This window comes from Podarcis cretensis (genome assembly GCF_951804945.1).
Source record: "Podarcis cretensis genome assembly, chromosome: 10".
Lineage (NCBI taxonomy): Eukaryota > Metazoa > Chordata > Lepidosauria > Squamata > Lacertidae > Podarcis > Podarcis cretensis.
The window spans coordinates 1,032,611-1,058,492 of record NC_137179.1 but is presented as its reverse complement, the minus strand read 5'-3'; the positions used below and the strand labels follow the sequence as shown (position 1 = coordinate 1,058,492).

General features: G+C 58.8%; 2 protein-coding genes across 2 annotated transcripts in view; one reads left to right on the top strand and one right to left on the bottom strand.

The window, feature by feature from the left end:
• Nucleotides 1-25,882, top strand: part of GCC1 (GRIP and coiled-coil domain containing 1) — a 325,404-nt gene that overhangs the window by 28,963 nt on the left and 270,559 nt on the right. The gene's annotated exons all lie outside the window — the stretch shown is intronic.
• The window catches only part of SND1 (staphylococcal nuclease and tudor domain containing 1), a 242,053-nt gene continuing 216,552 nt past the window's right edge, over nucleotides 382-25,882 (bottom strand). The window contains exons 17-24 of the mRNA XM_079992359.1: nucleotides 7,993-8,181; nucleotides 5,286-5,427; nucleotides 4,728-4,851; nucleotides 4,295-4,364; nucleotides 2,747-2,860; nucleotides 1,006-1,209; nucleotides 851-895; nucleotides 382-732 (exon numbers count right to left, since the gene is read on the bottom strand). Of these exons, the coding sequence (XP_079848485.1) occupies nucleotides 667-732; nucleotides 851-895; nucleotides 1,006-1,209; nucleotides 2,747-2,860; nucleotides 4,295-4,364; nucleotides 4,728-4,851; nucleotides 5,286-5,427; nucleotides 7,993-8,181 (954 nt within the window). The 3' untranslated portion in view covers nucleotides 382-666. The remainder of the gene's footprint in view (nucleotides 733-850; nucleotides 896-1,005; nucleotides 1,210-2,746; nucleotides 2,861-4,294; nucleotides 4,365-4,727; nucleotides 4,852-5,285; nucleotides 5,428-7,992; nucleotides 8,182-25,882) is intronic.

Here is a 25,882-nt window from a genome sequence, read left to right as displayed (position 1 = left end):
ATGGATGCCAAGCGCATATACAATACTGGGCAAACCTGACAGTCTCAAAGTTGCAATTTGTGTATTTTGTGTGTTCTTTGGATTTTTGTGTTGTGAAATGGCCCGAGATCTAGGGATGGTATACAAATTTAAATAACGGCAGCAGCAACAATAACTTTTAACCCCATCCCCAGCCCATGGAGCAAAAAGAAAGCAGGCCCCCGCCATGACCCCCTGTGCCCTTGAGCAGAGGTGCCCCCCTGCCCTAGTGTACTTGCTTGACATGCCTGCCCCCTCCCCCGGAAATAAGAGCAGAACTCAGTGTGAGCGTCTTGGGGGGGGGGGGCGAAGGGTGTTCCCCTCCCCTCCGTCTCTCCCACCCCCAAAAAGACACGGCCTCGACCAGCTTCTCACTACTTTTATTGGCTTCCAAAGCGTCACGCAGACACCCCCCCCTGCTGCTGCTGCTGGAGGAGGAGGGGGGAGGGGGCAGGCTTGGCTGGGGGGGGGGGAGACCCCAGGACTCCCTCCCTCCACAGGCCGGCACTGCCAAGTCTGTCTGCTCCTGGAGTCGGATGAAGCCCCTCCCCGTCTCGCCCGGCAGGTGGGCTCCAGAGGCAGGGCGGCGCTTGGGGTTCAGGAAGGGGGGGCATGGCGGGGGCCGCGAGGGGCCAGCAGGATTGTCGCTTAGCGGCTGTAGCCAAACTCGTCGGCGTCGTCAGCGCGGAAGTCTCCGTAGCGCCACAAGTTCAGCTGCAGGGAGGGCAGAGAGGGGAGGGTGAGATCTGAGTGGAAGCCAGGGACCCCTCCCAATACCCCCTCCGTGGGGACCGCCTGCCCCCCGGCTCTCCAGCCCCCTTTGCTGACTTACCCGGGCACTTTTGGCTGCCTCCTGGGCATTCAGGTACTCTGTGATCTGGAGGGAAGAGGCGGAATCAGAGCAGGCCCTCTCTGCCCTTTCCCCTGCCCCCTTGCTCAGCCCCCCGCCCGCCCCACTTCCCAGGCAGACCTGTCGCCACCGCTCACCACTTTCTGGAACTGCTTCTCCTTGCGCGGCTCCACCATCACCAGCCCCTCCTTCACCAGTCCCAGCCCCACGTCGCCCTTGGAGTCGGCAAACTGCAGGGTGACGTGGGGGCAACTGGGCCCGGCGTGCTCCACGTTCAGCAGGCACTGCGTGTTCTGGATGTCGCGCACCACGCTGTCCACGGCGTCCGCCCTGGCCTCCTCCTGCGTGGAGAGGAAGGGGGGACACACTCAGTCAGAGGGGCGCCTGGAACCCGCCCTCCAGAGCGGGACAGAACAAACTGGCGGCGGCAGCTCCTGAGCACCCCCATCGTTCAGCCCAGACACCGGGGTCCCGCTCCGAGGGCTTTCCGGTGGTTCCCTCCCTGAGAGAAGTGAGGTTACAGAGAACCAGGCAGAGGGCCTTCTCGGTGGTGGCACCCGCCCTGTGGAACGCTCTACCTTCAGATGTCAAGGAGATAAACAACTACAGTCGTATCTCGGGTTACAGCCAATTCAGGTTGCATTTTTTTGGGTTGTGGGCTGCCAAAATCCAGAAGTACCGGAACGGGTTACTTCCGGGTTTCGGTGGTCGCGCATGCGCAGAAGCACCGAATTGCAACCCGCATGTGCACAGATGTGGGTTGCGAACGCTGCGGTTTGCGAATGTGCATCCCACACAGATCACGTTCACAACCCGAGCATCCACTGTATCTGACTTTTAGGAGACATCTGAAGGCACCCCTGTTTAGGGAAGCTTTTAATGTTTGATTTTTTATGGTGTTTTTAATGTTCTGTTGGGAAACCCAGCCAGATGGGTGGGGTATAAATAATAAAAAATAAGGAGGAGGAGGAGGAGGAGGAGGGCAGCCTCTCAACATGGGGGAGAGGCTAACAGGCGTCCACCGGGCCCCTCTTCTCTGCGTAAATGAGCCCATTCCTTCTCCAAAGCCCCCAGCGCTGGCTGACACCACCATATTCTGAGTCATTTCCTTTCTGGGGGAAGACAGAACACATGTCGTCTCTCCTGCGCTTACAGCCCAAGCACCGCACTGGGGGCACCTGCATTTCCTGTTTGAGAAGTTTGAGGAGTTTGAGAAGCAAGCAGAGAACCAGCCTTTCTGCAGCACTGAGCAGCCACCGCCCGTTGGGCTTCCTCCCCCAGACCCTCCAGCTGCCCCTTCTGGCTGTCACCTCCGGTCCGCCTCTTCCAGGTGGCACATGAGGGGCAGCTTGTTAGAATTCCTGCTCCGTGTCTGCAGTCATGGGATTGTTGTTTTTCACATGACGGTGTATGTTTTGACTCCACGGAGTGGGAAGTGACAGAGACAGGATGTTTGTATTCCTGTGTTCCATGAAGTGGAACTATTGTCCTTTGTTCTTTCTCTCTTTGCTGTCTGATGCTAGAGAGAGAGGGAGCCATGCTGCAGGGCTCCGCGTGTGTTTATATGTAAATAAAGTAGATTAGCCAAAACGCTGAGTCTGTTATGCAACTGCACAAACTCTGCGGATCCCTAAGTGTACCGATGTCTGTTGGCATCGGTCGCTGTGATGTTCGGGCAGAAGAAAGATTGTGAAGCTCCCGAACGATTGACCAGGAGGGAGGGAACATGCCAGTCGGGCATGCGTCTCTGCCAGGGTCCTACTTGAGTGTAGGCTGAGCTTCTGACACAGCTCAGGGGCAGGAGGGTACCACTCAACCCGCAACCCCCCCCCGATGTGCCTTCTGCCCCCCAGGCCCCCACCCCTGGCCGGGACTCACATCTTGGGGCACTTGGATGAAAGCAAACTTGTACTCGGCGGCCTGAGCAGGGAGGATGCGGGTGCTGAAGGCGGCTGGCAGGGTAGCCAGGCGGGTGGAGGGAAGAGTCTCCTTCTGCAGAGGGGGGAGAAAAAGCAGCTCGGTCACCCCCTGGCGCGGTTCCTATCCCACCCAGGGTCCGCAGATCTCAGGACAACAGGGAAAGGAAGCTTGTTTTTCACAGCAGACACACCAAATGCAGCAATGGAATATGAAAACCAGTCAAAACCATCAGTTCCCTTTGCCCTGCGGACCAGGCACACCGCTCACCAAAGGTCTGGCAAAGGACACTCCTTGTCACTTGGTGACTGGAAGTTAGGGAAGCTGGTGCCCGCCACATTTCCGGGGGGGGGGGGGAGTTGGGAAGGGCACTCCATCACCAGCACATGCTATCCCTGAAAAGCTCCCCCCCCCCAGCAGCCTCCTCCGTACACCTCCAGCAGGCAGGCTTCCTAAGTCCTCCCTCTGTTACCTGTCCTAAGTCCTCTCCCCCCCCCCCAAGTTTTTATTTATACTTTTCATGGTTATACATTTCGTTAGTTTTACAATCATTTCAACATTTCAAAGTTTGACTCCCTTCCTCCTCTTTCTGCGGTTCCTTAAATTTATTTTTAAATATCTTTTGCATATCCAAATCCATTTACCGTAGTTTTCTGTCTATAGGACGCCCCCATGTATAGGATGATCCCTATTTTGGGGGATTTAAGAAAATGGGGGGAAGATGGCACAGAGTTGCCGAGCTTTTTAGGGGCTGGATTTGCCAAAAAATTGCTCACCCGCCACCGACGATTGCGTGCGTCGCCCAAGACCCGCAGCCGCCAACCAACTCTAGTATTGCCACAGAGGCAGCCAATCGCAAAGAGCCCTTCACCCGGCCACCAATCACCCGCCCTGTCGCCACAGAAAATCTCCTGCTCACGGCTGCAACCAATCGCCCGCTCTGCACTACCCATGTGTAAGATGGGGGCATATTTCAAAGCTATTTTTAAAATAAAAAACCCTAGTCTTATACACGGAAAAACGCGGTAATTTGCTCATTCAATTATCAACATTAAATATATACTTGCAAACAGATAAAAACATTGGCAGGGTTGTTGTAAGAACCTGCAGTTTCGTAAGAGGTCCTGTTCTAAGTCCTATAGGACTGAACATGTTGAACCCTTGAACTCGGGCGCAATGTAAATGCTTCAGGATCGAGGCCACCCAGCCCCTGGGGGCACCTCCCAGTCTCCAAGGGCAGCCCCACGTACAGCGCATTGTAGCAGTCCAGATGGGAAGTGGCTGCACTGGGGCCAAGATGCCCAGGAAGAGCCGCAGGGAAGTCCTTGCCGCAGAAGAGACTTAGGGCTCCCGCAACAAGGTGGGGTTCAGGAGCCCCCACAGATTACGGACCAGGCCTTTCGGGGGGAGGGCCCCCCTGTCCAGAGGAGGCCTTGTCCCCACAAAACAGCTCTGGGGCTGCTGAGGCCCCCAGGGAATCTTCCTCCAAAGACCCCCCCCCCCACTCACATTTCCATAGTCGATGTAGAAGACATGCACTTTGGCTGAAGATTCCACCTTTTCCACCCGGGCGCGGTACCTGTAAGGGAGGGGGGAGGGGGGAATAAGCTTGAGACCCCACACTTTTCAGCCAGTGCCACCCCCCGCCACTTGTTGCAAGGCGGGTGGGGCGGGTTGCCCCTGAAAATGAGAAATTTGCCATGAGGTTCTCCCTTGCCAAAATCTCCATCTTTACAGGCAGCCTCCCTGGCTGCCTGCACCTCCCGGAATGGCCAAGGGTCGTGGCCAATCATCCCCTTGCCCCGGCTGGCACCCCGGGAGGCTGCCTTGCAAATCTTAGGGGCTAAGCTGGAGGGACCCTGAGTCCCGAGGGTGGCATCCCACACAAGGCAGCTCCCGAGGGTCCCCCTCCTGTGCCCCTCCCTCAACACAGCACTCTCACCACTCTCCGTCGACAAACTTGGCGATGCAGTAGTCTCCGCGGCGGGGGGTGTAGGAGCCCTCCACAGGGGGGTGGGCAGCAATCTCGCTCCGCATGGTCTCCATCAGCTTCTCTAGCTGGGTCCCTAAAACAAAGAGGCGGGGGTGTAAATGAGAGTCTCAGGGCCTGCAGGAAGCTATCTGCAGCTGCTCTAGGGCACCGCTTCTTCCCAAACGCCATGGGGCAGAATAGGGCAGGCATAGCTTTGCTTGGCTCAGCTGCACTGAGCTCATCTTTGGTGAACCCCCAGACCAAGGCAGGCCTCCACCCCGAGAGCTTGGGGGCACCCAAGGACCCCACCTCCCCCAGCTCTGTATCCCCCATTTAGGAAGGGGGGAGGGTATGGGGGGTGCAGAGGTGAGGCCTGAACATCAGAAGGAGCAGCAGGAGAACAACCCCTCTTTCTTGCTTAGCACATACAAGCCCTCTGGATCAGGTCCCTGGGTCTGTCCTGCAAACTTTCTGGCAGAGTGTCAATCAAACTGAGGAGCTTCCCCCCCCCCAACCTTGCCCCCTTACCTGTCTCCACATCCTGCACATAGAAGTGGAGGTCATCTGTGATCTCCGTGACAAAGACGGGCTTGTAGTTGGCCGTGCGCTCCTTCTCCTCGGGGACCAGGACCACGTCCTCCACGGGGGCCTCTTCGTAGTGCGACCACACCTGGGGGGCAGGGGGGGGGACGAGGAGGATGGAGCCAGAGGTCGCAGGAGCCAGAGAGGTCCGGTGCGCACGGCAGGAGGACCGGGGGTAACCTCAGCCTAGTAATGGTCTCACTGGCTGGGAAGGGGAGTGGGTGACTGCAGAGGACCAGGAGGGGCACCGGAGAGGTGACTTTGGAGGCAGGGAAGCAGCCACAGCCCCTCCAGCAAGGCCACGCTCCAGCTGATAGGTACGGCCTTTCCTAGGAGCGCAGAAACCCGCATCTCTTAGTTTGAGGGGAGGCAGACAGCGGAGAAGGAGCCCCTGGCCCCCCGACCAGCACCCTGTGCCGAAGAGAGCCCCACACAGAAAGCTTTCTGGGCAGGCTCAGAGCTCCCAGCCCTGGCTGCCTGAAGAGGAGGAGCAGACAGGCAGGCACACCCCCCCCCCCCCGTGCCAGGTGGCAGCCTCACCCGGGCCCCTGCGCAACAGGAGCACAGCACGGCTGCGCTGATGCAAAGAGACAGGCTGTCAAGTCCGATCGAGTCGCCGGGTGGGCGGCCGAGCAGGGGGAGCGGTGACAGGCAAGGCAGCCGGGCTGCGGAAGGGAGCCCACACGACGCCGTCTCCCTCCCTCTCTGCCGCTCAATTTACACCTCCACACACCAGAGAGAGGAGCAGGAGGAGGTCAGCGGTAGGAGACACGCTTTGCTCTGGGGCTGCCACCCCGGGAAGCCTCTCTCTCTGCCCCAAAGGCACAGACGCCCAGCCTGACCCACTCAAGCACCCTGGCGGAGAAGGTGGCGCAGGGATGGTGCTGGGAGTGCAGAAGGACTGCTCTTCAAACCCAAGGAGCTCAAGCGCTACGGCCACAAAACGCTCACCAGCCACGTTCCCAGGGATGCCACGGAAAGAGAAACGGAACCAGCCAAAAATGGGCACCCGGGGAGCTGCAGCCAAGAGAGGAAGGGAGCAGGACCCTTGGCCACAGCAGCCCGAGCCAAGGCCCCTCGGCTCAAGGTGGTCTGAGGATGGAGAGAGGCCCGGGACTGGCATGCAAATGGCAGGGGCTCCAGAACAGCCTGTCCAGGAGGGACTATGGTGTCCGGCCCTGGCCGATGACACAGCGCTGAGCCTTGCATGCTCTCTAGCTGTCAGGGGAAGGACCAGGGAGCAGGCACCATAGTGCGGCTGGCTGCAAGGGAGCTGAGATCTACCTGGGGGCCGAGAAGAGTCCAGTCGACAGCCGGGCATGAAGAAGCGCAGGCAAGGGCCAGGCTGATTGGAGGGGAGGGGCCGTGGAGGGAAGGGGCGGGCAAAGGCAGCCGCCTCTTCCAATCCCGCGGCTCAGTCCGGCCATGCTGTGTGGGGCCCCCCCTCGCAAGAAGCAGGCCCACACCTTCGCACACGATTTCCGTGCCAGCGACACAAATCACGCAAGACGTGCCTGCTTCCCTGGAGGCGTCCAAACAGCCTCTGATTTAATTAATGGAAGAGTGAAGTCAAACGGTGCTGGGAGCCCTCCGGGGGCCGGTGCTTCTGGGGCGACACTCTCCCGCCGGAATGGGCTCCATTAAGGCAGGAGGAGCAAGTGCCTGCCCCCCCCCGGCTCCCAGGACGCTTCCGTGCCTGATTAGGTTCTCCCCAAACTGCTTGGCAGTTCACGAGGCAGGACTTAGAAGAGACAAGCAGTGACAGGATGGGCCCGTCCTCCCCCCAGAAGCTCCTTTGCTGAGCCTCCTCCTGCCCTCGGGGCAGAAGAGAGCAAGCCCGTCCTGGAAGTGGGGCTGCCCCAGAGGAGTGCGGACGCTTCACATCCTCTGCTCCCAAGGACTGACAAGGGGCCTTTGCAAGCATTTGTCAGTGCCAGGCTGGAGCCATTTGCATACGCGGATGGCCCCCAAAGGCTGCTCGGCCGTCCAGCACACTGGCAGAGTCCCGGGGGGGGCTGGTGGGAAGCAGCCCCTCCTCACAGGCTCAGGCACGGCTCCCCAAGGGGCAAGAAAATCTGCCGCAGACATTCTGGACTGTCGGCCGACGAACCAAAGTGGGGAGGAGGGAGAAGAGACGGAGGAAGCTCAAGAGGTCTCCTCTCCTAAGTCATCAGGATGCCATCCCTGCAGGTGAATCAGGGATGGAGAGGCCCACCTTCTCCCCCCTCCCCTCCAGCTCCTCGGATCGGGAAAAGGCCTTGCGCCTCCAGGAGGGGAGGGCAGGGGCTCCCATTCTCCCCCGTTCCGGGGCGCCGGCAAGACAGGAGAAAGAGCAAGGCAAGTTGTTAATTGGCAATTAAAAACTGAGGGCAGACAGCCCTGGCTCAGGTGGGGATTCCTCCGCGCTGGCTGGCGGGGCTGAGGCTGGCAGGAGTGGGCCTGGCAAGGGGGCAAAGGGCACCTGGCCTGCATCCTGCCAACGGCAACCCAAACCTGGTCGGCTGGCGGGGAGAGTGGAAGGGGCCCGGCTGAGGGGAGCGTTGCACCAAGCGATGCTGGAGAGCCACCGAACCTTGGGAGCACACCCAGGCGTGCCCCTTCGTGGACCAGAAAGAGGACCCTCCCCCCGCCCTCCTTCTCAGCTGGCGGGTACCTTCTCCTTCTTCTGCTTGGCGGCCTCCTCTGCGGCCACCAGGGGCTTGTAGTAGTTGCTGCGTTCCGCCGTGAAGTGCACTTTGGAGAGCGCTTGCTCCACCAAGGCCACCGACAGGTTGACGCCGTCAATGTGCAGCCAGCCGATGAAGTTTCCGGCTTTGTCCATGCTCTCCACCTCCACCTCCACCTGCAGGGGACACAAAGCGGGCAGAACACCGTCAGGGGGCACGTGGAAGGGCGTCCGGCAGGTGAGAGGGACCAGTCTCTAGAGGGGTCCTTTCCAGCATGGGGTCACCCCAAGATTCGGCCACCTGCACCCCCAGATTGAGGTGCCGCAAGGTGCCATCCTGCTAAACACACTGTGCCAGGCGGCTCGCTCCAACACCGAAAACCACCTCCCCAGCAATACCCTCCACCCTGCGTGGGACCCAGGGGCGTGGGGAGACTTGGGTGGTGAAAATAAAGCTCTCTCTCACACACTCACAGTCTCTCTCTCACAAGCTGCCTGGGGCAACGGCACTTGAACAAATTCAAAATCAATCTGCTCTCCGATCCCGGGGATCAAGCAGCACATGACTTTGCTCCAGGGACTGCCCTTGTCAGGCGCACAGCACAGAAATCAATCCTCGCTCTCAGGACACAACGAGCGACAGTCAAACGCCAGGGACGCGGGGCCTCAACGTCACCGCAGCGTCACCCACCCCTGCCCCCGCCAGGGCACGGCTTCTTGGCAAGAGGGCCACAAACCCCGGTGGTGGCAGAAGCAGAGCCACAGAGCTCAGACTGCCCAGGGACAGCTCCGGGGGGCCTCTCCCAGCAGCCCGCCCCCAAATCTCCCTGGCATCTGGGCTGCCTTGATACTCCTGGGCTCAGTTTGGGAACGGAACTTGCATGACCTCCTGCCATTCGAGCGAGGCTTTCTCCTTGCTGGGAGCAGGACCATAACTTTCTGGGGTGACCTTTGGCCAACCATGCCTTTTGGCCCAGCTTGCCCCACAGGAGAAAGCCGGGGGGGGGAGAGATACAGCCCCCCAAATCACCCTGGAGGGCAGGTGCGGTAAAAATGGAATGAACATATACATTTCTTGGCTAAACTGCAGGACTGTAGACCTCACCCATTCAAAAAGCAGGCCAAGATATAGGCACATTTTTCCAAAGTGGATGGGGCTCTTCCGGCACCAGTCGAGGGCAGCTCCATGGCGCCTGAGGAAGGAGCCCAGGGTGGCAGTGCCCAGCTTCTCCTGCTCCCTCCCCAATCCCTCTGGCCGTGCTGCCTTTCCATGCCAGCCCCCCCCCCCAGCCGCAGAGCCAAGGGGGCCTCTGCCTTGGAGGCGGCTGCGCTAGGATGAAGCTGGCCCCTGCTCCAAAGCCATAAAACTCCGCCCTCACGACTACAAACACTTGTATTCATTTAAGCTGCTTCAAGCTCGATTAAGCAATAAAATGGATGTCTAAATATCCAGGAATTTGATGAGGTTTGCAGACAAGGGCGCAAGTGCAGCGCCGGCCAGGGGAGAAGGCAAGCCAGCTCCTCTGCCCCACTGGGAGCCAGGCCCAGGGGCCGAGGGCAAGGGGGAAGCTCCAGGACCCTCCCCAAGGCGCACCGGGCAGGCCCCGCAGGAAGCCACGGGGGTGCAATGGCGCAGGGGCCCCCATCTCTCTCTGCCGGGGCAGTACCCCTCTCCAGGTATGCAAGGGCCAGTGCAGAGGGGCAGGTTGGAGACGGCACGGAAGGGGTCAGGCGGCGCTGTCACCCCCTGGCCAGCACACCAGGAAGGGGGTCTCCCAAGCCTCCCACATCTGGGTGTGGGTGAGAGAGAAGGAGCCAGCAAGAGACACTTGGAAATGTTGGCTGCTGGCTTCTCTCTCTCTCTCTCTCTGCACCCCCCCAACCCCCCCCCAGCAATTGCTTTCCTTGCAAACATTCTGCAGCCCCGCTGGGGAGTAGGAGAAGAGCCAAGCCATTACATTAGTTCCTTGCTTTTTCCACAGGAAAGGTCTCAAAGTGACTTTGCAAGAGAAAATACTACCAGTCACAGCGGCTGTCTATTGCTGCCGTCTCCTGTACCAGAGGCAGAAGACCGGTTGCTGCTGAAGATGATTGGCCTGCGATGGAGACTCTCCTGTGATGCTTCCACCTGGATGAGACCAAGGTCTCTAGTCTGATCCAGCAGCAGCAGCAGCAGCAAGGTTCTGGGCAAGTTTCTTGAGCAGCAGCCTTTCCTGGCCCTCACGCAGGAAGAGGGTCTGCCCAGGAGCTTCCTTCTCCCCAGAGCTAAACAGGTAGCCTGCTCTGAACTGGGTCCCCCCCTCATTAAGTCCTGTCTAGGAGAAGCAGCAACTGCTTCTGTAATACGGGGAGACAAAGCACATGAATGAAATATGCAAAGGAAAACATCAGACACTCCAGCCACTTTCCGAGCAGATTAGCATTTGCTCGCCATTCATAATGGATCTGCCCATAATTAGCAAGAAGCAAATGGTGCGAGAGGAACAGGCAGCTCTGTGCGGTGGGAGAAGGAGAGGCGGAGGCAGCTGGCCCAGCCCCAAATGCCCCCACATGCAGCCTGGGCATAGGGACACCTCTGGAAGCTTCCTGGGCGCCTGGGTGGCTGGCCCTGCCAGGTTGAGCAGGAAGAGGGGGAGGCTGGGGGGGGGGGGGGCTCAAACGCGACCGTCTTCTTATCCAGGTGGCAAAAGGATGGATGATTCTGCTCGCCTGCAGTTAGGGGGCAGCCCCAGCGCCCTCACCTCTGTTGGGCCGGCAGCACCTGCCCAGGAGGCATGTGCCCTGCAGGGCTGGCTTGGCCATTTGCCGAGATCCAATCTGGGGGAGGCAACTACAGTAGGATTCCTCACCCCACCCCAAGACAAGAGGCAGAACAGATCACTCCAGGTGAGCCCTGCCAGCGAGCCATCATGCCTGGCACCGCCAAAGGGGCAAGCCAAGAGGAAACCGAAGCCAAATAAATATCAGGGTGAAAAATTCCCTCTCTTTCTTTTGGCAGGAGGAGAAGAGGTGTCTGTTTGGGGGGAGCCCAGCTGCTGAGCAGAGAGCACCCAGCAAGCAAAACCTGGGCCTGCTTCCCCTGTCAGCCTGAATAAAAGCAGCTCAGGACTGGAGCCCTGCCCTGGGTGTCTGGCCAAGGGCGGCCAGGGCCAAGGGCGGGTGCCCCCTGGGGGTGAGGCGAAGACAAGGAGCTGCCTGGTCAGCTGGCATGGAGAGGAAAGCAGCAGACCAAGTCCTGGGGCTCCAAACCGTGAGCGCAACCTGCCTAAAGGCTGGGCAGAATGCTCTCATGTCCTCTGCGGGGAACACCCAGAGGCAATCAGCCCAAGTCAGCTGGGCCTTCTGGGGGGCCTGGAGGAGTCCCACAGAAGGCTGCCCCAAGCCCCCAGTGAACAGACTCCAAGCCCAGGAGGTGCTGCTGGGGAGAAGAGGTTCTCAGGCCCCTCTCCCCCCAGCTGCTACGCACAGAGGAGGACGAAGGCCAATGGCCAAGGAAACCTGTGGCTTGCCCTGGCCTGTGGGCACTTTCCACCCAGCCCCACGGATCCTGGACGCCCACGGCTGCAGCTGCCTCCCCGCTTTCCAGCTCCTCTCGCCGTTTAGGCTTTACTCAGTTGTGAAAAGGCTTTTGATGCATAAAGCGAAGCACTTAGCAGAGAAGCAGGTTTTTAAACTGCTGCACGGGGAGGAGGCGGGAGGGGGAAAGGAGCGGCAACAGCAGGAGGCAGCCTGGAGGGGCTTCAGAGCCCACCCTCTCCAAGGAACATCCCCCACCGGGATCTCCCGCCTCTCCCTTTGCACCCAGAGGGGAAGCTGCCCACTGGGTCGCCTCCCCTTGCCATGACTAGGGAGGGAATAGGGGCTGGATGCACCCAGGGCTTTGAGTGGCCTCTTGAAAAATTCAAGTGTTCTCCGCTTCCCGAAGGCAAGCCGGGGGAGATCCACTGCGGCGCAGCGCAAGCAGATCATCGTTTTGCAACACGAACCACTCAAGTACGGGCTCACCCAAAGGAATCTCTTGAGTTCATGAGAAGTTCTGCCTCGGCAACAACAAACAAATGTTCAAAGCACGAGGGTCCAAAGAGAAATCAGGATAACACACAAGTCATACAGTAAGATCTCTGGCAGACAGACTGTCGACAGGTGACTCTTTCCCCATAACTGAACTTCCATGCTAGAAAAGGTTTACTCTGTTTCCTTTGCACCGGCCGTAATCTGGAGGCTGGCTCTGCTCTCCTGCCGCCTGGGGCAAGGCGGGGGGCCCCTGCAGGTGGCTCTGAGCTCCCCCCCTTGTTGTGAAAATGCTTCTGCTGGTCCTCCGCAGGCCCTGAGGGACCATGCCTCTCCCATCAAGCCCTCTCTGGCTCTCCTCCTCTTTTTCCCTCGGTCGCTGCAGCTTTGGGCTTCTTAAAAAACAGCTGTAACCCACCTCGGATGTCCCTGACAGAGACATACAAGGCAGGAATGCTTAGGAACAGAATAAGCTCCCTGGGTAGCCCCGCCGCCTGCCCCCTTGCCGTGAGTCCAAAGGCTTCCTTGGAGCCAAGGGACGCCTGTGTCTGGGCTGCAACACGCCCTGAAAGCTCTGCGCGCAAAAACAGGTCGAGGGAGACCTTGGAGGGTCGCCTGGGGCGCTCATCAGGTAATGTTGGGGGCCACCCCAACCCTTCTCCCGCAGACTTTGATTCCAAACTTTGCAATTGAAAAGACACGATTTGTCACCGTAAGGTTGCGGAAATTTAAAAGCCATAACCATCACACAGGCCAATAGATTAGGAGGCGGAATGGCATGATTAGAATAACTATGTGCTCCAGATATCCATCTTATTAAACTTAATGGTTAAAAAAGCACTCTCCCCTTGCCCCCGCCCCCCCCCCCCGGAGACTCGGCTTATGGCTTCCGCTCTCCTCCCAAGGCCCATCCATCACCCTCTTTTCCTCCCCCCCCCCCAGGAACCAGGCCTGGAATTACAAACCGCTGAGCGAGAGGCAGAAGTTTTAAATTAAGTATTCAAAGGCGGAGGTGAGCCGTGAAAATGATAACAGGGGTTGTAAGGCAGAGAGGCAAGATTTACAATCCCCTGCGTGGGGGGAAGCTGTGACGGATCAGCACCGGGGGTGGGGTGGGGAGCCAAATGAGGAGGGGGCAATGAATTTTAAAAGGCAGACGGGTCAGAAGTCCTGCCAGTTGGAGTGATAAAAGCGAAGTCGCTGAGAATGCGGTGCTGCCATTAACGTCAGCCGTCTTGTATATCTTATATTTACAGTATATACACGCAGAGCGTGGTTTGTGTGTGACAGGCTCGCCTTTCAGTCTGGATCCTGCAGCCTCACTGAAGAAGTTGCAGAAGAAGTCCAGCGGCAGGCGGAGAAGGTGTGGCTGAGATGGTCCCTTTTCCGAAACCTCTGGTGACCCACCACTGCCCATCGGTGTCCGCAGCCAAGGGTCTGACTCTGCGGAAGGCAGCTGTGGAACCCACCTCTTCGCCAGCCTCTCAAGCCTCTGGCAGACGGGGAGAAGCTTCTGTGGGACCCCTTTGGAAGGGAGCTCCCACCTTCCTCTCCACAGAAAGCCAGGACCCCTTGCCTTTTGCCCAAGGCAGCTTCCCTTGGGAAAGCACTCAGCCCAAGAGGGACCCTCACCCAGCACATGGCACCCCAGAGCTCGAAACCTCCCAGACCCTCGGGCAGGGAGACCAGTCGCAAATCCCCACTGCTGACCCCGCCAAGAACAGGGCTGGAATGGCAAGTTCCAACCAGAGAGGGGTGGTGGATGAAGATGATGGACTACGCCGGAATGGCGAAATTACCTAGGGAAATCAGAGACCAGGAAGAGAAGAAATTGAAGGGGGATTGGGAAAAATTATAATGTATTTAAGAGAATGTTGTAAACAACTAAAAAAAAAACACACCTTGGCAGAATTAGAGTAATGCTTGTAAAATACAATGGGAAAATGGTTAATAATATTTCTAACAAATTAGAGAAAATAGGATAAGCTGAAGGAAAAAGGGATGGGCAACGGAAACCAGGGGAAGGCGGTGGGAAGTCAAGGGATTCTGAGAATCCTAAATGTGAAGGTGAATGATATGTTTAAATTGAAATTTGTTATGTAAAATCTAATAGAAAATATTTATATATATAAAAAGAATGGTAAGTCCAGCAGCCCTGAAGAGAAAGGGAGGATGGAGCAGGGAGGGGAAGGGGCCGGCCTCTGCAGCCTTCTCTGGGGCAGGCATGGGCTGCTGCTGGGGCTCTCAGCCCAGGGACCCAGCCCGCCCACCCACCTCCCTGTCGCCCACCCAGAGGGAGGCTCGCTTCCAGCCGTGGGGCTGGCTGTCAAGGCGGCCGAGCGGAGGAGCCTTCAAGCCCACCGAGTGATTGACAGGGCTCGCTAGGTAAACGCGCCAGCACTTGCCTGTCACGCTCAAGCCTCATCCTCTGACAAGTATCTATTAGTACCGGAGTTTATACACATCTCATGTCAACCCCCCCTGCTGGCGAGACGGCCCCGGACGCAGCATGGACACGGCGGGAGGAGGAACGACTGGGGAGGCAGGATTTGTCTAAACCTCTCCCTCTGCTTCCCAGAAGCTGCCTGCTTGGGGGGCTCCTCCCGCAGCATCAGATTCATTGGGGGGGGGGGTGATGGAGCTTTTGAGGCCTCACAGCCCAAGAACCCGGCAGGGTGTGTGGCAGCTGAAGGACCAAGATGGGGCAGAGTCGCATCTGACGGCCGCCCTCGCTCCTGCGCTCGGTCTGGGGTAGGAGAGCGACAGGGCACAGCCAGGAGCCGGCCAATTCTGCAACCTGAAATGCTGCATGCAAGGAGAGAGGACCCCCCCCCCCCCGCGGCCGCCACATGTGCAGCTTATCATTCTGCCTGCGCACCTGGCCTCCCTTTGTGTCTGTTTTGGGGAATGCTTGTAGCTGCGTTGATTCAAAGGCTGCCCCTCTCCCAGGTGAATTCCGCTGGCGTTTGTAAAGTGATAAGCATTGCAGATTCTTCCCGACACAATCTGGTTTCTCTTTCCCGGCCCCCAGCTGGGGAGCAACTCCACATGCCTACTACCTGCCCAGGGGGATTGTCGCAGATCCAAGGCAGAGATCGAGAGGGGCAGGCGCAGCCTGCTGAGGAATCCTGGGGGGAAAGCATGGCATCACCCCCCTGCCCAATTTGCAGGGACAGAACGGCTCCTGGAACCCAAGCCTCAGGCCCAGAAAGGTTGGCAGAAGCCCCACAAACCGGCCGCTCTCTTTGCCCAGGTCTTCTCCTTCCTTCCTTCCTTCCTTCCTTCCTTCCTTCCTTCCTTCCTTCCTTCCTTCCTCTGAAGCATCAATCCTTTGCTTAACGAAGTTGCCCCTGTAGCTCTACCCCGCTCCTAGAAGGAAGACCTTGTCTCTTGTGTAAAATACAGTGGTGCCTCGCAAGACGAATGCCTCGTAAGACGAAAAACTCACAAAACGAAAGAGTTTTTCATTTTTTGAGCTGCTTCGCAAGACGGATTTCCCTATGGGCTTGCTTCGCAAGACGAAAACGTCTTGCAAGTTTGTTTCCTTTTTCTTAAAACCGTGCATTCACTTCGAGGAGCAACTCATAGCATGCGGTGTGGTAGCCTTTTTTGAGGTTTTTGAAGACTTTGGTGATTTTTGAAGCTTTTCCAAAGTCCGTGCTTCGCAAGGCGAAAAAACTCGTGGAACGAATTAATTTCGTCTTGCGAGGCACCACTGTAAAGGAACAACAAAGAAGGAGGAAAGTGACTTCTCGCTGCCTGCCTAGGACTGAGCCAGGCCTCTCTCATACCCTAAAGCAGTGGTTCTCAACCTGTGGGTCCCCAGATGTTGTTTGACTACAACTCCCATCATTCCTAGCTAGCATGACCAGTGGTCAGGGGTGATGGGAGTTGTAGTCCAACAACGTCTGGGGACCCACAGGTTGAGAACCACTGCCCTAAAGGGACAAGGATGAAGGAGAAAGGGACACAAGTCTCTCAAGGGATGGGGAACCCTGACTCCTTCAAGGAAGGCCAGAGTTAGCATCAGGAGCGCCAAGAACACCCACCTGGGCTGCCCTGGACCAGGAGAGGAGCAGGTGACCAGGGAGCACCTTGAGAGCCCTGCAGAGCCTGTGGTGCCAAGGGCAGGAGAGGGCAGGCAAGGGAGGCAGGAGCTCAAGAAGCAGTGCTCCCCCCTCCCACAGTCCAGAGGCCTTGGAGTTCACCTGAGGACCGTGGGCTGCACCATACTCAGGAAGGCAGTGAGCAACCTGTGGGGTTGGCCGCACCTGCACAACCAACTGGCCGGCCTCAGCATCCCAACGGTCCAAAGTACAGTGGTGCCTCGCAAGACGAAATTAATCCATTCCATGAGGCTCTTCGTATAGTGTTTTTTTCGTCTTGCGAAGCAAGCCCATTGACAGCTTAGCGGATTAGCACTATTAGCAGTTTAGCGGCTTTTAGCGATCAGCTGTTAAGCGGCTTAGCGGCTTAGGAAAAGGGGGAAAAAAGGGAAAAAAACCCGCAGGAACTCGCAAGACATTTTCGTCTTGCGAAGCAAGCCCATAGGGAAATTCGTTTTGCGAAGCGCCTCCAAAACGGAAAACCCTTTCGTCTAGCGGGTTTTCCGTCTTGCGAGGCGTTCGTCTTGCGGGGCACCACCGTAAAACCCTGTGATGCTCACAGATCCGCCCCTCCAGTGGAAGGGAAGCAGCACTTGGGAGTGAGGCAACAGCCCCTCCTCAGCGACCCATAAAGCCCTGTTTCAAAACTGGGGTGCCTAAATTATGTCCCACGTCTGCACACACGAGAAAAGGCCATTGTCCTCCTCCTTCTCCATGCAACAATGGGGGAATGCTGAAGAACAGGCTGGCTTCCCAGACGGAAGTTGAGGGATTCAGGAAAAAACCCCAAGACCCCCAACCCCACTCCTGTGTCTCTTTACTACCTGCTATGGGAAGGGGGGTCCTGCCTTAGTGGTTGGGTCCAGGCCAAGGCCCACCTCTGATCACTCACACCAGCAGATTTCACGTGTGATGGAGCCGCAGCAGAAGCAGGCTAGTGGTTTGGCCAAAGCTCTGGCTCCCAAGGGCCCCAGCTCCTAGAGAAGCTCCAGCAGGGCGTCCCCCCCCCCCAGCCAGCCCCAACCGAGAGGGAGGGACAGAGAAACTGAGCCAGCAGCAGCAGCAGCAGCACACCTGGGCAGCCCCAAACATCTGAGGGATCTTGCTCATGGAAAGCCCATAAACAATCACAGGGAAGCTGCAGAAGGAAGGCCCCCCCATCCCCTTCAAAAACACTGTCCATCGCCATCTCCCAGGACCATCATAAAGTCACTTCCTAAAGAGAAGCCCCACCCCCAATAATCTCCACTAACCCAAATGCCACTGGCTGCAGCAGCACATTTCCACTTGCTGAGTGGGGTGTGGGGGGTGTGGGGTGTGTGTGGCATCTCCCCCCCCCCTTGGAGGTACTCAAATCCAACCCAAAACGCAGCAGAGAAGCCCTTGCAGGGAGAAGTGCTGCATTGGCAGCAGGTGAGCAGCGTTCAAGGAGACCCACAAAGCGCCTTTCGTTAAGCAAACTAAGCAACCCTGCGAGATCCTGGAGGGGCTCAGGGCACGGCTGCTTAATGCAGCAAGTTCAAATGCACTGGAGAGAGACGGAGCAGAGAGGCGAGGGAAGGGGGAGAGAGAGAGCTCAGGGAGAGCCAGCCCAGCCAGCCAGCCAGCCAGCCAGCCATGGACCCCTGCAGCGCACAAGGCGAGCCCCATCACAGCTGGGGGTGGGGTGGTGGGAGGACAGAAAGGGTCTCGTCTTTGGGTTGCCGTTTGGCTACTAAGAAGGAAGAGCCAGGCAAGCCGTCATCACGAGGCATTAAACCACAGGCTTGAGATAAACATACAAGCGCCAGCCTGCAGGAGACCTCAAAGGGGGGGGGGCTGTGCCCCCTCCCTCCCGAGGCTCAGAGAGCACCTCCCTGAGGTCCCAGGCATGGAAAGAGCGAGCCAGAGGCCTCCCAGGGCCGCGATTTGGCTGCCCTTGGCAAATGGAGGAGCACAGCACAACATGGCCCAGTGCGACCTCGGAGTGTGCGAGAGCAGCAGGCATCAATTATAAATAAAGAGCCGGCATAGATCCCAGACCAGCGGGGAAAGGAGCCGTCCTTGCGGGGCCCACAGAACCAGCCGCCTCCAGGGGGCTGCTCTGGGAGCCCCTGCCTTTCCGAGGCCACAGACCAGCACACCCAGAACCCCCGCCTACGTCATGAGGCAGCAGCCCAGTGCCAGGAGGCCACCCCCACCCCACACTGCTGATCGGTACCGATTCCCTACGCATCTCATTGATCTGCTCTGTCCTCAGCTTTAAATAAAACATTCGGGCTCTGATTGTCGAGGGATCAACAATCCTTTTCCGCTGGGGGCTCCTAAGGCATCGCTTCCAAATGGGATACACCAAGGGCTGGGGGGGGGCACAGAGAACCCTAGCAGGGCAGGAGCCACAGGGCTGGGCTTTGGGCTCCTTCTCCAGACCCCCACATGGCAGCTGCCATGCTGACCCACCTTGCAGGGTTGCTGTTAGAATGGACTTCGTGAAGCACACGCAGTGCTCTCAAGGGACTCTGCAAGTGCCAAGGACTCTTCTAAATTAAAGGGAAATGCAAACCCTGTTGGAACTCAGCTTGTGTTGAAGGCTGGCGCATTTGCATGGGGGAGAAGGCTGTTTCCTCGACTGCCTTCCTGACCTGACCTGCCTTCTTCCTTCCTTCCTCTCTCTCTCTCTCTCTCTCTCTCTCTCTCCCCTCAGACACGGAGCAGTGAGCACGGCTCTTGGGAGCTCCACTTTAGTTAGCTGGAACTAGGATCTTTCCTGTCCAACCGTTTATTTCCTACAATAATCTCGGCTTTCTCGTTTTACATACTCCGAGTCTCAGTGTGGTTACATCAAGGGTGAAACATGCTCCTCCAGGCAAGCGTTTCAGTGCGCTGTTCGACTTCTGCTGATGCATTTAAACTCCAAATGCCATCAGGTGATGCGGTTCAGCTGGGCGTGCAGATACAGGAAACACAAAAACCCACCTTAAGACATTGTGGGCTGGACTGAACTAATGCAGCTGCAAACCAGCCAAAGGGCTCCAGCCAGCGCAATGGGGCTTCCTCCATTCCTGCCCCAAATCCACTGGGGGGGGGGGGGAGAGAGAGCAGGAGAATCCCCAGAGCAGCAGGCAAGGTGCGGGGGTGTCTTTATGGCAAGCAGAACTGCTTGTGCTGATAGACAGTCATATTAGCACAAGGCTCCATCCCACCCCCCTAGTTCCCCTGCCCCACCTTGGAGCAACAGCCAGATCCATCAAGGGGCCTGAGACCTTCTGCTTAGAGGTCCAAGGACACCTGAGGTGGGAGGTGTAGCAGAGCTTGAAGGATGCTGCCCATGGCCACACCTGAAGGGATGCTGGCGGCCTAATGCTACCTGGGGCTCCCAAAGGCTGCCAGAGAAATATGCTTTAGGCCGGTTGGCTCTCGCCTCCCCCCCCTCCCTGCCTCCTTTACAAAAAGGAAAAGACACAGGCCTGAGGTCAGAGCTTGGGGGGGGGGGGACACACCAAGAAAAGCCTCTGGGGGCAGCTAGGTCAGCACAGGCTGAGAATGGGGAGCCAGTTCTGGAAAACGGCGCCTGAAGACCAGCCCCCACATTTCCCAACACAGCTAGATCTGTGTGTCAGCTTGCACTTCCGGCCGTGCAAAGACGCCTCTGTGTTCTTCCCCCCAAATCTACCTGCTCTGCAACCAAGGAGAGAAAGCAGCTTAATCCCTGGCCCATTTCCACAACTGCTTCCCCCCGGCCAGGACACAAGACTAGGGGCATCTCTTTCTGCTCACGCATGCAAGCACACCGTGGCAATTCCCCCCTTCTCCTCAGGAGCAAAAAGGGAGGCAGGTGAGGCGCATGGAACGGCATGCTCAGCCTATCACGTTAGTTGGTGGGAAGCCAAAAGCTCCTCCACACGCAAGATGTGCATGGCATGTCAGTGGCAAAGCACAGAGTCGCCCCCAAAAAGGCTGGCAACTGCAGGGCGAAGCGGGGTGCTCTTCTACGCAAGAGGACAACCCTCGTGGGAGGCGGGCGAGAGTGTGCCTGTGCCAGGGACGAGTGATTGATTATTCCTGCCACTTTCTGCACTCGACCCTCGCCTATCACACCCTTATCTTATCAGGACAGACCTGATAGCCTGCCTGGAAGCCGGAGAGACCTTCAAGGTTGCTGATCAGGATCAAACAAGCGAGCAAGCAAGGAGACAGTGACGGAGCAGAAAACTTATTGGGGGGGGGGGACAGAGAGGCAGGCTCCAGCTCCCCCTGGGAGGGCAAGAGAATCCCCTGGGGGAACAACACCCATCCAGGGGAGGGGGGCCTTGGACAGTCCCCTGGGGGCAGCCTTGCCAATCGCAAGCCACAGTTGGGGAGGCGGCATCCCTCGTCCCCCTAGAAGCAAATGAAAAGCAAATGTTAAGCTGAAGGCAACATGCCACAAGGAGGTGGGTCAAATCCTGCTGGCCCCCTTGTGCTGGGCCTCCAGCCCAGCGGCAGGAAAAGGTCAGAGGTGGTCTCTCGGGGGTCCCAACCCACTCCCAGATAAAAAAACATGGCCGTGAGGTGCGTTGTGGGTGGGGAGGAGGGAGAGATTCAATATGAAACTGTGGTGGAGGGAGACAGAGGAGCGTCTCAGCTGGACAGAGGCAGGGCCCTTTGCGGTGGACATTCCGGCTGGGCTTACAAAGTGCAGGGATCCTGCCTCCCGTGTGAACAACATATTTGTGGGGAAAGCCAGCCAGGAGACATCCGGCCAGGCCTCTCGCTCCCAGAAGAGGCAGCCGTGAGCTTTCCTGCCTCGGGACCCTCGGTGGCTGGGCTGCTCTCGCCCATCGCTGCTTTGCTAAATGGCGGAGGAACCGAGGCCTGCCAGGAGGCGGGAACTGTGCCCCCCCCCCACCCGGAAAGCAACCGCCTTCCCCCCATGGCTCGCACAAAGGCCCCTTTGAAAGCCATCCCCAGAGCGGCAGTGGCAGCCGTCCAAGCGCACAGGCACGCAGGTGGCATGCAAACCAGCTCCAGCTGACCAGCCCTGGCCCAGGAGAGGAGGAAGCCAGCTGGCCAGGGCAAGGTGCCTGGGCAGAGGTGGTGGGCGACTCCTCCCTCCGCCTCACCCACCAGGAGGGCTTGGCTCTGGCAGGCTGGTGGAAAATCACAGGAGAGAAAGAGAGAGAGAGAGAGGGAGAGAGAGAAGGCCTTTGGTCCAGTCCACTCCCCCCTCCAAAACAAAAAAACCCAGAAGGAAGCACAGGGACTCAGTTGTCCAAGAACAGAGCCGGCAGGGGGAGGGGGAAGAGAAGTGAGTTCGCTGCTAGAACCGCCCCCCCCCCCATTTGCATCTTGCCCTCCCCAATGTCTGTCTGGGGGTGGGGAGAGAGAGGACAGCCGTTTTGACTTCTCTTCTCCACTGAGCGCATCAAGGCCACAAAGCAGCCAGAGACAAGCATCCTTGTCAAGCCTTCAAGCGCTAGCTGGGTTGCAGCAGAGTCCTTCCCGCCCCATCAATGCCTCTGTTGTCCTGGGCAAGCCCAATTCTTCCGCTGCTCTTGGGCCTCCCTTTGGGAAGACGGATGCTGGGTCCCAGAGGGCTCCAACTGCTGCGGCGGTTTCCCAGGAGAAAGGGCACCTCTGGGCACGTGCAGAGTACGGCCCCACCGTGATCCCCGAGTCTCCCCCCTCCCCACCAAGGACAGCGGCAGGACAAGAGGAATGGCATTGAACTGGCTTGAAACCTGGCACCACATCGCAAGGACCAGTGTAAGAACAGGCAGCAGCAGCAGCGCAGGCTCCCTTGGAAGAAGCGTCTTCCCATCCCAAGAGGAGAGCCGGCTTTCTGGGACCCCCCCCCCGGCTGCTGCCTCCCTCCCTCCCAACTTCTGGCTGGTGATGATTTACTTGCGTCCTCAGGAACAAGTCACCTGCCCACCGAAGGGCTGCTCACCATCACCACATGCCGGGGAGGCGCTGGGCCAGCTGAGTTACGGCACCCAGGCGGGGAGCGGTATTTATAGCAGACCATAAATTTCCTTGACTCCTAATAAGTTGAGGTAATGGCTCATACTTTAGTGCTTTTTGCTGTGATTTCCGAAATGCCTTTTAATTAGGAAGAAATGGCAGGCTGGGCTCTGCAGAGACGCTTGATCTGCCACACCCACCCTGCACCCAGCCCCTCACCACTGATCTCCACATACACACTCCGAACGACAACCAGGCCAGGAGGGACACATGGTGCTCCGAAGGCACTTGCTGAGCACTCCCAGCCAAGGCAGGCAGCAGCAGGGCAGGCCAGCAAGAACAAGGGCCAACCAACTGGCTTCTCCCAAGCGCCTCAATGGGTTTGTGTGTGTGTGTTCGCTTGCTGCTGCCTCCAGGGAGGAGCTTGCTCTCGGCACCTCTCCTTGGCTCACAAAGCATCTGGACCAACATCCCTGCCCACTTTCTGCAGGACAAAGGGCAGGGCCCATACTTGACAAGCAGGAAGCCCCTGACTCAGCCCCCTGGCAGCTCCAGGCAAAAGGGACCTTGGGAGTCCAGGGCTTGGAAAGACCCTGGAGATCGCTGTCAGTCAGAGGAGACCAAGCGGGGCTCAATGGAGCAATTCCGTGTCCCACTCTGGCATAAGGCAGATTCCTGAGACAACCGCTGCTCAGCTGGAGGGTGGCACTGGGCAGGTGTGCAGCAAACAGCAGCTAAATTGACCTGCCAGAGGACCTCAGGAGGAGGAGGAGGAGGAGGAGGAGGAGGAGGTGAAACACCCCTGGGAAGGGACTCTGAGCCTTGAGCCCAGGTGGCAGCAAACAGCACCCATTCAGGTGAGGGTCCCACTCCTGCCAACGCCAGCCCTTAGGAGGAGCATCAAAGAAGCCCAGCTGCTGGAAGAGGCCAAGAGGGGACCATCTGGTCCAGCATCCTGCCTTTCAAAGGGACCACCCACAGGCTCTAACGCGAAGCCCACAAGGAAATCATCTCAAGGCAACGGGTCTCTCCTACTAATGGTATTCAGTGGTTACTAGGAGCACAGAGCCTTGGCGACTGGGAGCCACGGATGCCTCGTGCCCTAGCTGGGCTGCTGTTAAGGTGCCCTGAGATTCTCACACAGTGGTTTTTCAGGCTCAGTTCTCCATCTGAAAAATGGGAATAAAACCACAGGCTTCCTCGCAACAGGTTTGTTGCAAAAGACTAGCAAACACACTGCAGAGATGCGCTTTGTAAATGCAGATGGAAAGTGAGCATTTCAAGGGTAGCTGGGCTGTAGCTGACCTGCCAGGAACCGGATGGGACACCCCTGGAAAGCCACTGCATGCTCAGGAAGGAACCAAGAGCAGAACCCCCTCCCTCCGTTTGGGAGGGCGGGCTGAGCCCCTCGACCTCGCAAGAGGGGAGGCCTTGCAAGGAAGCCCCGGAGCCCCTGGCCAGGGTCTGTCTGGAGAAGCAGCCAATACAATGCAATAATAACCAGGCAGAGAGAAAACAGCCAGCGGAGGAAGAGGAAATTTTAATTTCAGAAATCAGTTTGGATTAGCCACACTCTGGTGCAGCTGTGGCACGAGAGGCATCCCAGAGACCTTGTCAGGGGCGCAGGCGGCAGCATCAAGGGCAGCGGAGAGGGGCCCAGGCTCTGATGATCACAGCTAAGTCTGGCCTAATTGAGACAGATGAAATGTTGGGCTGCCTCTGGGCTTCGGCCCACTTCTTCTCCCCACCTGACTCCCATAAGTGGGAAGGGCCACTGTAGATTAATAGCAGAGCACCTGCCTTGCATGCAGAAAGCCCATGGCTTCCCAGCTGGGACTGAGAAGGTCCCCTGACCTTTGCCCCAAACCCCACAACCCTACAGACTTCTCTTTGGTGTGATCCAGCAGAGATCTTTTGCGTTTAGTTTTGCTGTCAAAACAGGGCTAAGACAAAGATTTTGTCTGTATCTTCCACTTGGCTGGAAGAGAAGACAGACTTCTCTTGCTCACACAACAGAACTTTGCTCATGTTCAGAGGGGGCACTCTCTTCTCTGCCCACTGATGCCCCAGGGCTTTGCTCTGCCTGGGGCACCTGCCTGCCCAGCCCCCAGCCCCAAGCAAAGCCAGGGACCCATCAATATTTCCTGGAGAATCCAGATGCAAGGCAGACAGCCCTGTCCACAAAACTGTGTGTGGCTGAAGGTTCAGTGATGGAAGGCGGGTGGCTGCCTAGCGGGGAGCAGGCACGGGGGGGGGGGGATTTAATGCCAGACGCTGGTCAGTTCTGCCGCTGAACCTTCACTCTACCTGCAAGCACTGTGCTAAGGTCATGGGGTGGGGGAAGACCAGAACGCCCCAGCCCATGGACCATACTGGGAAGAAGACAAACCCACCCACTCAGCCTCAATTCACTGGAGAAACCCCCCCTCTTCTTGCCCACCCCCTTTGCCTTTCCCCCTCCCTCCCCCCACCCCACCAAGGCAGAGGGGAATATAGGCCACTGGGCACCAAAGGCAGGGGGCAGCCCCATGAGCACAAGTTGTGCCCTGAAGAGATGAGGGGGCCCCCAGCTTCAAGTCCTACCCCCCCTCCGGAGCCAGCTCCAGTCAACCACCCTCCCCAGGGAGGAGCCCGCAAGGGATTCAGCCCCAGAGGCCCATGGGCCACCAGTACCCCCAGAAGGGGCAAAGGAGCGCCTCAAGGTCATGGCACAAACTCCAGGGCCACCCCAGCCCAGCTGTGCCCCAGCTGCCGCTGGATGATGAGGACGCAGTGCCACTTGAAACAGACAGGGGAAAGGATGCAGCCGGCCCAAAGGAGCAGATCCACCAGAGCCCACTCACTTCCCAGGAGGGTTAGAGGAGGGCACAGCAGAGCCCAAGGGGACCCTTCCCCAGCACAAAACTCTGATTTTCTCCCCACCACCTGGTCCTTCGCAGCCACCTCCTGGGATGTGCCCCCCACCGGCGCCCCGGCCGGATCCTGCGTGCCCCACCCGGGCGAGCGAGACCCCCCAGCAGCCTCTCCCAGCCCCCTTCTCCGGGGCGGGGGCTCCTGCCTGCTCCCTTCGCCCGGCCCAGGCGTCGAGCGGCAGCTGAGCTCAGCAAAGCGCTGCTCCGCTGGCCGCGTTCCCCGTTAACCCCTGGAGGGAAGCGGCGCAGGAGGGAAGCGGGGCGGCGGCGGCGGCGGCGTTAAGACCAGCGAGCGAAGCCTCCTGCATCACGCTAATGCTCGGCCCGAGAACACGATGCGTCAGCAGCAGCGGCGGCGGCGGCGGCGGCGGCGGCCCATTCCCGTGCTGACTGAAGGACAAAAGGATGCGCCAGCAGCCCCGGCTGCTGCTGCTGCCGCTGCCGCTGCCTCTGCCTCCGCCGCTGCCTCCGCCGGCCCCGGGAGGCGAGAGGGGCGCCGCCACCGCCGCCGCCGCTAGAAGATGGTCCCGGGCTGCTCGGCTCCTGCCGCCGCCGCCGCCCCCGCGCGCCCTCCCCCGCCGCCTCCGCCTCCTCCTCCTCCTCCTCCTCCCGCAGTCGACGGGCGAGCGAGGCGCTGAAGGCAGCAGCAGCAGCAGCAGCAGCAGCAGCCGGCGCGGCGGCGAGCGGGTGCCGCAGCTCTCGTCGACCTCGCCGCGCCGCCGGGGGGGCGCCCGGCTGGCCGCCAGCCCCGCCGAGCCCCGCTAAGGCCAGCGCCCCGCCCGCGCCACCGGGCTCCCCGCAGGGCGGGCGGGCGGACGGACGGACGGACGGGCCGGGGCCGGCGGCGGAGGCGCAGGAGGACGACGGCCGGCCGGCCGGCCGGCGCGGGAGCAGCTCGCTCGGGAGCCCATGGAGCAGCCCGCCGCG